The 13,139-nt window shown below is 33.6% G+C and overlaps 1 protein-coding gene across 4 annotated transcripts in view; it reads right to left on the bottom strand.

Moving 5' to 3' along the window:
- Positions 1-13,139, bottom strand: part of LOC143068335 (uncharacterized) — a 42,171-nt gene that overhangs the window by 25,624 nt on the left and 3,408 nt on the right. For all 4 annotated transcript variants that reach the window (XM_076242294.1, XM_076242295.1, XM_076242296.1 and 1 more), the window contains exons 2-6: positions 9,125-9,798; positions 8,653-8,878; positions 3,945-4,365; positions 2,990-3,247; positions 723-925 (exon numbers count right to left, since the gene is read on the bottom strand). In XM_076242294.1, coding sequence (XP_076098409.1) covers positions 723-925; positions 2,990-3,247; positions 3,945-4,365; positions 8,653-8,878; positions 9,125-9,749 — 1,733 coding nt within the window. In that variant the 5' untranslated portion in view covers positions 9,750-9,798. The remainder of the gene's footprint in view (positions 1-722; positions 926-2,989; positions 3,248-3,944; positions 4,366-8,652; positions 8,879-9,124; positions 9,799-13,139) is intronic.

The raw sequence follows: 13,139 nt of genomic DNA, 5'->3' as shown, positions 1-13,139 counted from the left end.
TTTTTAAATCTTCTGGAGGAAATCATATTGTAACCACTAAACACAAATTCTATGTCAATCTTGGATTAATTTCAGTGACATATGCAAGGTACTTAATGTGTACTAATTAGCATGGATAAAAGCATTGATAAAACATCTTCAAAACTACCTGCCGACTAAAAACTCATTACAAGCTTTATATCTGAACAACTTACGATGTATCTTTTCTATGAATAGTGGCTATATTGATTTTTCCCATATGTTACAATTGATATAGTTTATCAAATAGACCTTTATTTTGACCTTTTTTATTTCAGGAAATCAAAGGTATTGAATAAATACACAGGTAGTTTTTTGTAAAGGTGCTTTGTAAACATGTTGTACACAAGATGTACAAGTAGTTGTGATTTAAATCTCAATAATTACACCACGATCAATGTAATTGACTTTTAAATATTTAACTTTAAAATATAAGCATGAAATTACAAGGACATACAATTCCAACATACAGGAAGAAAAATATTGAAGGAATTATAAAACGTGTTACATAGTATTGCATAAACAAATGAAGCTTATTGCAATATATGACGGGGGTATGAATTGCACCTGCCTTGATAAAATGTGACAGAAATACATAAAGGACAGTCAGCTTCCTGGACAGCGGTCAACCTATATACCCCTTCCTGTTGTGCGAGGGAATAAATAGTAAATAAGTATATATAAACAACTTCTAAAGACCATACCCATTTTTATCCACGTTTGCCGGAGAAACAGTTGTATTCCATGACCTTTGTTGAGGATGTGGCTGTGTCACCGGACTTGAAGGTGTCAACTGTGTATTAGGGACAGGACTAATTGGACTAACTTGCTGCAAATATCCTGGTGAGGGTTCTCCACTTCTTGGAGAGCTTGAATGGGCACTTTGAACACTGTTTACTTTAACATTCTAAAATAAAAATATGCATGAAAGAATTAATGATCTTTGCTGCAAAATAAAATATGAATAAGACAAAAAAAAATAAAAGGTCAACAGCATATGGTGTCTCAAAAATTCCTTTCTTACAGTTGCACTTGTTTTTCAAAAGAAGGGTGTTAATACCTAATCACTGAATATGTAAAAGAGTCATCATTAACTAAATCTTAAAAAGTTATAGCATAAACACTTCTGGCATCCAAACATACTGAAATTATTATGTGAAAAATAGGAATCAAATTTTCTATATTTTTATATTTTATCTGGGAATAATTCTACAAATTTCAATGTTTGATACATAACAGCATATCTATGCTTTATTGATAGATTCTTGTCACAATCTGCAATAAAAAAGGCAGTGTTGGATTAATTCACACTATAACACACCCGTGAAATCGCAGGCATATACAGCTTGTGAACTATTGTAGGATGATTTTTTTGTAAAAGATATTATGTATGGAGAATATCATAAAAGGTATCAAAAGCCCTCTCCCTTTTTCCAAAGTCCGATATTTGTTTCCTTTCTGTTAAATTCAATTATTTTTGTGTTTCTGGCCTCAGACCACAATAATTCTTCTCCTTTGCTACAATGTTTCTTTTGGTAAAAGTCAAATCAAATTAAAAATTTCCACCGTTTCAAAAATGAAATAAATGTAACTGCTTATATATAGACCATTATTAGTCTAATAAAATATGCTTCTAGGACAATCCATCTGTGCTTTTTCTTTTGAGAGCCTTATTAACATGCCAATGGTAGGATATGAATTATGTATAAATGACTAAGACCGAATAAGGCTAATATGAGGGGTGGTCGGAGGGGTCCTGATTCCAAAATCCTGGTCTTAAAAGTTAAAACCATGAAATCCCGAGATGCAGAATTTAAAGAAATTCATTTCCCGAAATCCCGAAATCGAAAAATATATTTCCGGATCCTATAAGGATCAATCCCCAAATACCGAGATAAAAACACCCGATCCCGACGTCCCAAAAAAGGTCCTGCCTCCCTCTACTCTCTACCTGACTTTCATTTTTGCCAAATCACTATTTTCCCTTTCAACAATAAACTTTTATGCACCATTTATGGGCAATATGTTTTCTAGTCTGTGCATCCGTGTTTTCAGTCGTCTGTCCGTCCATCTGTCCCACTTCAGGTTAAAGTTTTTGGTCAAGGTAGTTTTAGATGAAGTTTAGAATGTTTTACTTATTTTAACATATATGTGGTATGAACCCTTAAATAGTAAATATTTCAAAGAAAACAGTAGACAGAATCAGGGACTTTCTATGCTAACATAGAAAGTCCCTGACAGAGTACAGAGAGTATCTATACATTTAAGTAGTATAATCGTAGTTTACATATAGATAAATGCTAAAAATAATTGTCCTCTCTAAGGAGGTATAATAGTTGTGGTTCTAGCGAACTAAACACCATGACATGAAACACGAAAAATAATTGTCCTCTCTTAGGAGGTATAATAGCTGTGATTCTTGCAATCTAAACACTATAATATGGAGAACGCTGTGAATGGCTTCTTTATTTTTCATTTTTGTTATCTAGCATATGATTGGTTGTACTTGTGTCACATGTTTTACTTATTTTAATATATATGCAACTGGTATGACCCTTTAGATAGTAAACATTTCAAAGAAAACAGTAGACAGTATACAGAGAGTCTCTATATATTAAAGTAATATAATCGTAGTTTACATGTAGATAAACGCGAAAAATAATTGTCCTCTATAAAGAGGTATAATAGTTGTGGTTCTTGTGATCTAAATGGAGAACGCTCTGATTGGCTCATTCATTTTTCAGTCTTATCTATGACTAAAAGTCAGTCTGATGACGGAATCATATCCGGACTCCTTTTCGGTCGTTTCATCGCAAAATAACTCAATCTGAATAATCATAAGAATGGATGACAAACGCGACTATGCATGTTACCTATAGGACACAGAGGCATGATGATTGATTTATTGTGGAAGGAAGAGAAGTGACACAAAAAATGAGGTCTTCTTGTTTAATAGTATAGATATATCTACCTGGTCTTGCCACTGTCTTCCTGGTTGCATGTGTTTCATTAACACATTACTTGACTCTATGGCTATGGTTTGTGGTAAATTGTCAGCTGATATAGTTACTGTCTGATTGCCCTGAGCACTGTGAAGTGTGATGGTCTCATCAGTGTTGGTCTGTGAAGCAGCAGCAGCCTGGTCCAGTAACATTTGTACTTTTTGTCCTACTGATTCTTCTTCTGATAAAGACCGCACTTTAGCAGTAGCTGTCTGTTTTGTAATTATCTTGAAAAGAATAATTCAAATATTTATAAAATGTAAAAAAAAAGTGTAAGTACAGTCGAAATCTTTAAGAAGAAGGGACTAGCCAGAAGTATTTGTCTTATCCAAGGTTTGACTCACAATGACTCATGTGAGGTCAAGTGTGTCTTCATCAATTTGAAAAGCATTAATTTCTGTATAAGATAAGTGTAAACTCTAGATATAGGTTGAACAGTGTGCTTTCTTTTCAATATGACAATGTATGATAGGGTATTCAAGCTTAATATATTTTTGGTCCATTTTAATGATTTTAAAACCAACAAATTTTTGTTCTTCCCTCAGCAAGATTTTAACCCTGGGTTTTGTGACATGGTGGCAACATCCATGCCACTGTGTGCAGTGCCTTAGAACACTGCACCACCTAGCTAGGCTACAAAAAATTTAGCTTTTGGTGGTTGATGTAATGCCTTACAACGTCTGTTTTGTCTAGGGTTGTAACACAGTACATGATGAATAAATAATGGAAAGAAGAAACCTTTCATTTCAGCTATTTTGTCTGCCACATCAAATTCAAACATTATTATACTTTTCTAAATAAGTGATAACCTTATGACAGAAATTTTCTATTGGATAACATGAGGTTGTTATATATATACAGAGAGAAAGATAGTTAACTTGAAAATTCTAAATCTAAAGACAAGTTTTTTTTTTAGAATAGTACCTGGTTTTCCATGCTGCCTGCTGGAGATTGAACTATTGGAAATAATGGCTGATCACCATAGACAGGACTAGTAACTGGTGTAGAGTCACCACTGCTGAATGATAATGGTTTGATGTCACTGCCCTGAGAGCTCTCATTAGATACTATAGAACTAGCCATAATGGGAACAGTGTTGCCTGTAGTGGAAACATTGACCTGGGCTGCCTTATTCTGAGCAGAGTTTGTAGCCGCAGCAGCAGCAATAACAGCAGCAGCATTGGAAGCTACCAACGCAATGGCTCCATGTATCTGTTCGGGAGTCTGGTTGTGGTGATTTTCTAGGTGACGACGCAGTGATCTTGCATCACAGTAACTTTTCGTACAATTATCTACGGTACATTCATAAGGTTTCTTTTCTCTGTGAGTCATCAAATGACCATTCCTAACAAAGAATAAATAAAAATAGATTATTTCCACATATCAGACCATAAAGACATCCAGTTGGTTACATTCTAAAGATGTCTAAGCCATATACAAGGCAGTGCTCCAGCTAGAAATCAAAAGGGGCAAGGTGCCAGTGCAGGGCAGGGCACTTTTTTATGAATGGAAAAGGCACTGCTCATTTCTTTTGTTTTACGTTTCTGTGTGTATCACGAGTTCACATTCTTTTTTTACTGTATAAGTTTTTAATAAAGATGCATAAGGCCAGGGTTTTTTAATTTGTTGGTTTACGGATTTTCCCCATGAAAAAGTCGGGTCGGTCGGTCGGAAAAAAATAGAAAAAAAATTATCTTTCTGGACAGAAAAATATGCAAAATAAATATCTTTCTAACAATATGTTTTTTATGCTATTTTGTCATCATTTCTTAGATTTTAGTTCGATGAAATTTTATTGCTCAGCTGTCATAAACATCGCAGGACATTCTAATAATTTCCCGTAAAAAATTTGTAAGGGTTCCGCGGAACCCAGTGTCTCGCCTACTTTTGCTGTTAATCACACACTCATCAAAAATGATGAAAAAAATCAATAAAATTATTCCTCTCGATACTATCTTTTGATTGTCAGAAGCTTCTGTCCAAGTTTGGTAAAAATCCAGGCTAGTTTAAGAATCTTAAAAATGTTTTAAATACTTTAACTGCAGACTGTATGTAATGTTAACTGGAAGAAAAACTAAGTCCATTTATAAGTAAAATACGGGAAAAATGGAATTTTATTTTTACAAAATTTACATCTGGATACTATCTTCTGATCATAAACAAGCTTCTGGCCAAGTTTCTTACAATTCCAGGATAGTTTAAGAAAGTTATTAAAATTTTAAAAACTTTAACCACAGAGTGAATGTAATGTTTCCTGGCAGAAAAACTAAGTCCATTTATAAGTAAAATACGGAAAAAATGGAATTTTATTTTTACAAAATTTACTTCTGGATACTTTCTCCTGATCATAAACAAGCTTCTGGCCAAGTTTTGTACATTTCCAGGATAGTTTAAGAAAGTTATTAAAATTTTAAAAACTTTAACCACAGAGTGAATGTAATGTTTCCTGGCAGAAAAAACTAAGTCCATTTATAAGTAAAATACAGAAAAAATGGAATTTTATTTTTACAAAATTTACTTCTGGATACTATCTCCTGATCATAAACAAGCTTCTGTCAAAGTTTCGTACAATTCAAGGATAGTTTAAGAAAGTTATTAAAATTTCAAAAACTTTAACCACAGAGTGAATATTTGTGGACGCCGCCGCCGCCGCCGGAATGTAGGATCGCTATGTCTCGCTTTTTCGACTAAAGTCGAAGGCTCGACAAAAAGGGGGTTCACGGACAAAGACGAAATTAAATCGTCATTTCACAAACAAGAAAAACAGATTCGCGTAGCTCTTAATCAATTCCAGAAAACTTGGTGAATTATGATATTCAAGCACAAAAACTGACAAAGAAAAAAATGTAAAAACGTCGTACGAAAATAAGTTTCAACACACGTGTCAAACATGTAATAGACTCGTCCACGAGAAAAACGAAAATATCGGGTTAATCTGTTGTCCTGCATTCCCATTTTTTTATCCAAATGGACGATATTTTTTTATTATCTATGAAACAAGAAAATACCAAATGATCATTTAATATTCAGTACTTTAACTTGATGTCTTCCACCTGTCCACATTTGGACAAGTCTATTTCTATCAGATGATGCATCTTATGGACTGATGACAAATACGGGAAACGAACTTATTGTGTAATTGGTTATAAACACAGGTTTCGTTTTGCAAAATTATTTGCGCAATTGACATTTCAAGGTTAGTTATAATTGATTTGTCTATTTTTAGAAATGTAAACTTGAAGTTTTATTTTTTCACTACAGAAATTGTTATTAATTTTGTTAGTGATTAATGCAATCATTTTATAAAAAAAGAATATTTTAATTATTTTTCAGGGATAATGCATTTGTTAGGGTTGGCGGGAATGAAAAAGTATGAAAAGTCAATTTTATTTTTATTCTGGAAATCGGCAAAATCGGGTCGGCGGATCTGTAAACCAACAAATTAAAAAATCCTGGCCTAAGTTGTTTTGATTATCTATTCTTTAAATTTGCATTAGAGAAGTCATTTATAGTACTCATTTATACATCCCATCACTATCAATAACCAAAAGAGGCAAAATAAACATACTATCTCCCGCTTTTCCACAGAAACAACATAAACTAAACATCTCACAGTTTAGCATACATTTACATGTGACATAGGATTTTAATTTAAAATTTTTATTTAGATTTTGACCCTCAAAATTTGTTTATAACTTCATCTAGTTGTTTTGTTCTGATAGTATAACTTCACTCTACACATTTATGTAGGATTTTAGATAAAACATCAGTATATCCATTCGTTTTGTATATTTCTTAATTGACAATGTATAGAACTTGGATTGATATTATCAAAAATAAAGTGCAATATAATTTTTTTGGTATGTTCAAAAACAGTTAATATCCTTAAAGGGGCACTAGCTGTTAAATTCATGGTCACCGATTTGACTCAAATTCTCATATTTGATTTATAACAATGTAAAACATTTATCCAAACTATCAAAAGTCTAAAATAAACAGTTTACAGAGCATGGGGTAGATAATATATAGGTTCATTTCATGTGTATTTTAGTCCAGACGCCATCTAATTAACTATCGATTTGACCTCAGATGATCATATAAGCGATGTAAACATAAATAAAGATATGAATAGATTAAACCAGCACGTGCAAGTGGATTTTTATAGGTCTGTTTGATTTTATTTTATAGATTAAAGATAGATGTTTCTCATTGTTTTTAACCGTATAAGAATGATTTTATGTGCATCGAATTAGTAATCAAATGATTTACCGTAGTTTCACCTTCATTGTTGACATTCTTTTTCTTTAAATAACCAGTACACGTACAATGCATGCGTTGTCAATTTCTAGCTAGGGGTTAAATTGAAGTTCACATGAATACGGATTTAAAGAGGTCGACTCATTCACTTGCAAGTGAATTACTAGTTATCAATGATTCTTAGCGTAATTTGACAAAGCTGAACCTTTTTGGCTGCAAAAGGCGAATTGTTATTTCACTATTTCACTTTCATTATTGATTGAACAGAAAAAAATCAAACTTTACATTTTTTATATATCTCGTAGCTAGTGCCCCTCTAAGGTAACAGTATTTCATAATTTTGTATTCGATCGGTAATTTATTCCTATCTTTAACACTAGATAATATTTTAGGAGCACAAATTTGTAATAAGTTAAATCAGGGGAAGTTACTCCAAAATTAATTTCCAACACGTTTATGTTAATTGATAACTGTTTGCTTGTAGCTCACAAGTTGAGATGGAAAGTGTTTCTGTGAAGGCATAGTTGTATTTTGAGGACTTAAATTCTATTCTAAAGTCTTGAAAGTCTTCATTGGTACACTTCCATTGTGACTTGGAGATCAAAAATGCTGGACCCAAGCTAAAAACATTGATGACACATTCATCAAATTTATGACAAAAAGGTACATGATGGTTTGGATGGGGTTAAATGATTAAAGAATAATGCCCTTAAAAATGAAGATTAGAGAATAACGGGCAGAAAAAATGAAGATTAGAGAAAAAAGGGGTTAATTTTTTGAAGATTAGAGAAAAAAGTGGTGAAAATTAAATGTTTACAGAATAACAGACACCCCCCTTCCAGACCCTCGTACATTGTCTTAATTAAATTACCTAGTCATTAACATCTTTGAAGTCTTATCCTGTCATCCACTGTAATTGATTGTAATGACATGATTAACCTGGGGAAAATCACCAGGTGTCATATATGTAATTTAACTTAGCGATATGAAATCATGAAATCGATGAAACAAAAGGCAATTTTACCAAAACGGCCCAAGTTGGTTTTTTTTTGAAAAAAGTCATCATGGCAGAAGGGCGCAGATGAAGGCACCCAGGGCGGCGCCCTTACATTTTGGGCAAACGAGACCACTGCAAGGGGTAGACTGAAAAATAAAATGTCTGACCTCCCAAACTGTCAAACCTCATCTTTAAAAAAAACAGAGGTAAGAACTAGCATACATATTTTGTAGCCTGAAGATGACTGAAGACAATGCAATGAATGACATGAATTACTGGCTTGCATCTATTTTGCTATCTAAAATGTATATCATGCATGAAGATAAATATCTTTTTTAAATCCTTTCTAAAATAAAGTCATTTTGTATTGTAACTTACAAATGGTCCTGTCTTTTAAAGGCTTTCTGGCACAGATTACAAACATATTTCCTTTCATCACTATGTGTTAATCTGTGTTTGGCCAAGGCACTAGAATTTGTAAAAGTTTTGCTGCAAGTTGGACACTGTAAACTTCCCAGTCTTGCCGGTGAAGTTTGTCCTTTGGCAGGTTTGTGTGATTTAGGTTTCTTCTGCTGTTTTAATCCTTCTAAACCTTGACTGGGATCTAAAATCAGAATATAATTTTTCTTTCAGAAGCTGTGTAAAAACTTAAGCATCAAGTTTATACATGTCTTTCACTGTTACATCTAACACAGATGCCAGCATATAAATATCTAAGAATATTTAAGTGCCAAAATAAATAAAACTAAATGTTTCAATTTAAATGTGGCATCATTTTGACTAATTCGACTATTAGTATATACTTAAAGTTGCTGACAATTTTGGATAATTTGTGACATAAAATATTTACCTGCTTGGTTTGAAAGACCATGATCAGAATCAATACCACCATAACCATCACTACTGAAACCACCAAAGTCATGTGACGTCTGTGGAGAATAATCATCCATTGAGTATGGGTCATTCACATTACCTTCACCATCAAACAAATCTCCAGGGGCACCCATGTTTGACAGAATACCATCATCAAGTTGTGGTAATGGTCCAGCAAGATTCACATCTAAAGATTCTGGTAAAATGTCATTTTCATATGAGTTTATGGCACTTAACATAGCATCACCTGTTGGTACTGACTGTCTGAAGGATAAAATTTGGGAAAATTGTGACGGTGTATTTGTAGAAGAGTGGTCTGAATCTTGAAACGGCAAGGTGATTGCAAGATTCAACCCTTTAACATCAGGATATAAATCCAATTTAGAATCTTCTTTGGCATCCATGTCTTCATGTCCTGATTTTGGAGAACCATGTGATCCAATTCCTAGGTCACCAAAAGTGTATCCTGTGCCAGGCATATATGAACTTGACACAGGTGATGATATGTTTCTGTGGTCTGACATGCCACCAGAGGTCTGTAGAAAATTGGATGACATAGTGACAGAGGATGTGGTGTATGGAGACTGCTTCTCATCTGTCATTGCTATGTTCTACCATCTGTTAAGATTGCTGTAGCTACATTGTTAAGACCTATAAAAGATTAAAAATATGAATGCAAAGTTTCCATGAAATCATTTGCCATTAAGGAGATAACTGTATTAAACTTTAACCTCAGACAGCATCATAGGTGATTTGATGGTTGCAAAGTAAGTTTACTGGTGACCAGAGCAAACAAATTGGCCCAGAGGTCGAAATTAGCGCTGGTCAGGTGGTCCGAAACCAGTAGAATTTGTGTCGGACCAGTAGATTTTGTCTGCTGGTGGTCCGGCGTACCAGTAGAAATTTGTTGATATAAATCACTGATTGTGTTGCAATTTCGGTTTTTACCTGCTTAGTCAATTACATGGTACTGGGGGTACTTAGTATTTCAATTGATCAAGTTAATTTTGATATCTCGGACTGAGAGTCCTTCAAAACAACACAAATGTGAACATTTTTTGGAAATAAAAAAAAACATGGGAAAAAGAGCATGAATGCTTAAATTATAAACTCGATCGCAATGTAACGAATTATATAATATGTGAAAAATTTGCAGCGAAAGACCTAGATATGAAATATATTTTTGTAAGGGGATCTTCAAGTCATGTTTGCAGGACCAGTAGACTTGCCCCCGGACCAGTAGATTTTTTTCAGCCCCCTGGTTCAGCTGGCCAGTACACATAAAGGTTGCATTTCTGTAAATATTGACAATGCAATTTCCCATAGGAACTCCTTTTACGGCTAAAACTGTACCACTTTTACTATGAAGTTTTGAAAAAAATCTTATCCTAGAATTGAAAGTTCATTTGCACCACAATTTTTTTCAAAGGTCAAAATATAGGGCTGTGCGGCATATTTTCAACGTTTATATGCCCCGAACTTCTCATAGTTGAAACTTACACTTATTTTCTTAACTACCCCTACCTCGAATGAAAGGTTACCACAGATTTCAATGTAAACAATAAGCACGTGTTTATTTACTGGTAACATTCCCCAGTTCTGTCTCTGCGATATGGAACACAGAGAGCATAACTGGGAACCAGTATGTAAACAAAATTAATTTTCTATGAATATTCTATTTCTCCCCAAAAGAGGCGTGTTGTCAGAAACAGCTGTATTTACAAAGTGCAACCTATACAGACATTTATTCAAATAGAAAACTCTCTAAAGTCAGTTTTTCTCACATTATGACTCATTTATCAGAATTATAGTCTTAAAGAAATCACTGTGTATACTCTAAGTTTTTCTTTACTATACATTTTATACCCCCTCCCCTGTTGCAATTTTTTTAAAGAATTTGAAAATAAGACTTTAATTATTGCCAGCTTACCCTTTTTACATATTTTCTGATAAAAAATGCCTAGAACCTGATTAAAACTGTTTTGATAACATATTGAAAGCATATCAGAATATTATAAATGTAATGTTTAGCAGTCAATCATCACAACATTCAAGATTATATAAAGTATCCAATCCAGCCTCTGTCTCCAGTCCACATCTTACTGTATACCTATTTGTCAATTAAAGAACACATTTTCTGCCTCAAATGGTCAATTTAGAATTCTTGTCACAACAGTATCATCTGTAACCATATATCTGACACAATTTAGCTACTATATATACTAGAAGTGTTCAAACAAAGCCATATTTGCAATAGTTGTATGTATGCAGATACCAGTCTGAGATATAAATTCACTTAAAATGTTGTAGAGATGACTGCTAACATCTGATTTTTGTATAACTTCCAAACATAGTTATTGTTTCTATATCAAGAACATTAAAATCAGAAAATCATACCATTTACAAGTTAAATTATTTGTTTTATGACCCAGGGGGTAGGCAATTTTCTATGTTTTTTGCCCCTGGGGCCTCAAATTTCCTAAATCATTCTGCTGTTTCTAGCAATTTGAAATATTTAGTACATATTCAGGATAGAACACACTATTGTAAGTTTTCTTGAGATATTTTTGTTTTTCTAGCTTGTATTTGTTATGCCGTGGTGACAAAAAAGAAGAATTAGGTGTTGCGGCTTAATTTTGGGTTATCGAAAGGACACAAATACTCCATAAATAATATTCAGGAAGGATCTATGAGTTTCAATGACTGCGAAGAGTAAATATAAGCACTTTTTAACAATTTAACTTACAAATATGCAAATGTTATGAATTAATTTTGTATCCAGGACTTTAAGTAAACTATGCATACTGTAATCTGTGAATTTATGCTGAGTCATCATATCTAAGGCCCAGGATTCTATCAATCTTCATTAAATATTTATAAAACTTCATATTTGAGTTAATTTCTTTAAAATCTGTGAAATAAAGCAAATTTGGTTAAATTCTGAATGTTCCCCTTTTTCAGCCTATATAGGTTGCATTTCTGTAAATATTGACAATGCAATTTCCCATAGGAACTCCTTTTACGGCTAAAACTGTACCACTTTTACTATGAAGTTTTGAAAAAAATCTTATCCTAGAATTGAAAGTTCATTTGCACCACAATTTTTTTCAAAGGTCAAAATATAGGGCTGTGCGGCATATTTTCAACGTTTATATGCCCCGAACTTCTCAGAGTTGAAACTTACACTTATTTTCTTAACTACCCCTTCCTCGAATGAAAGGTTACCACAGATTTCAATGTAAACAATAAGCACGTGTTTATTTACTGGTAACATTCCCCAGTTCTGTCTCTGCGATATGGAACACAGAGAGCATAACTGGGAACCAGTATGTAAACAAAATTAATTTTCTATGAATATTCTATTTCTCCCCAAAAGAGGCGTGTTGTCAGAAACAGCTGTATTTACAAAGTGCAACCTATAAAGCTTAAATTCGACCCCTGCTGGTGACACATAAGTGGAGACAGTAAACAGTATCTGCGACCATTAGAAATTCTGAATGGATGAAGTCAAAACTATAAATTTGCCAAAAAAAATGCTATCACTAACTAATTTTGAAATTTACCACATGATTTAGCATTAATCCTCCCCATATTCAGCAAGGATATCTTAGTGACACTGTGTCCTGATAATGCCAGGACTATTTTTGGTACAAATGTAAGTAATCCAGAACATGATGACTTCTGGTATAAATAAAAAAAAAGTATATAAAATAAAATTGAGAATGGAAATGGGGAATGTGTCAAAGAGACAACAACCTGACCATAGAGCAGACAACAGCAGAAGGTCACCAACAGGTCTTCTATGCAGCGAGAAATTCCCGCACCCGGGGGCGTCCTTCAGCTGGCCCCTAAACAAATATATATACTAGTTCAGTGATAATGAACGACATACTAAACTCTGAATTGTACAACAAGAAACTATAAGTTAAAATAATACAAGACTAAGAAAGGCCAGAGGCTCCTGACTTGGGACAGGCGCAAAAATGCGGCAG

This window comes from Mytilus galloprovincialis, chromosome 3 (assembly GCF_965363235.1).
Source record: "Mytilus galloprovincialis chromosome 3, xbMytGall1.hap1.1, whole genome shotgun sequence".
NCBI lineage: Eukaryota > Metazoa > Mollusca > Bivalvia > Mytilida > Mytilidae > Mytilus > Mytilus galloprovincialis.
Note: the sequence above shows the minus strand (reverse complement) of the source record. Positions and strands in the feature narration are given on the sequence as shown.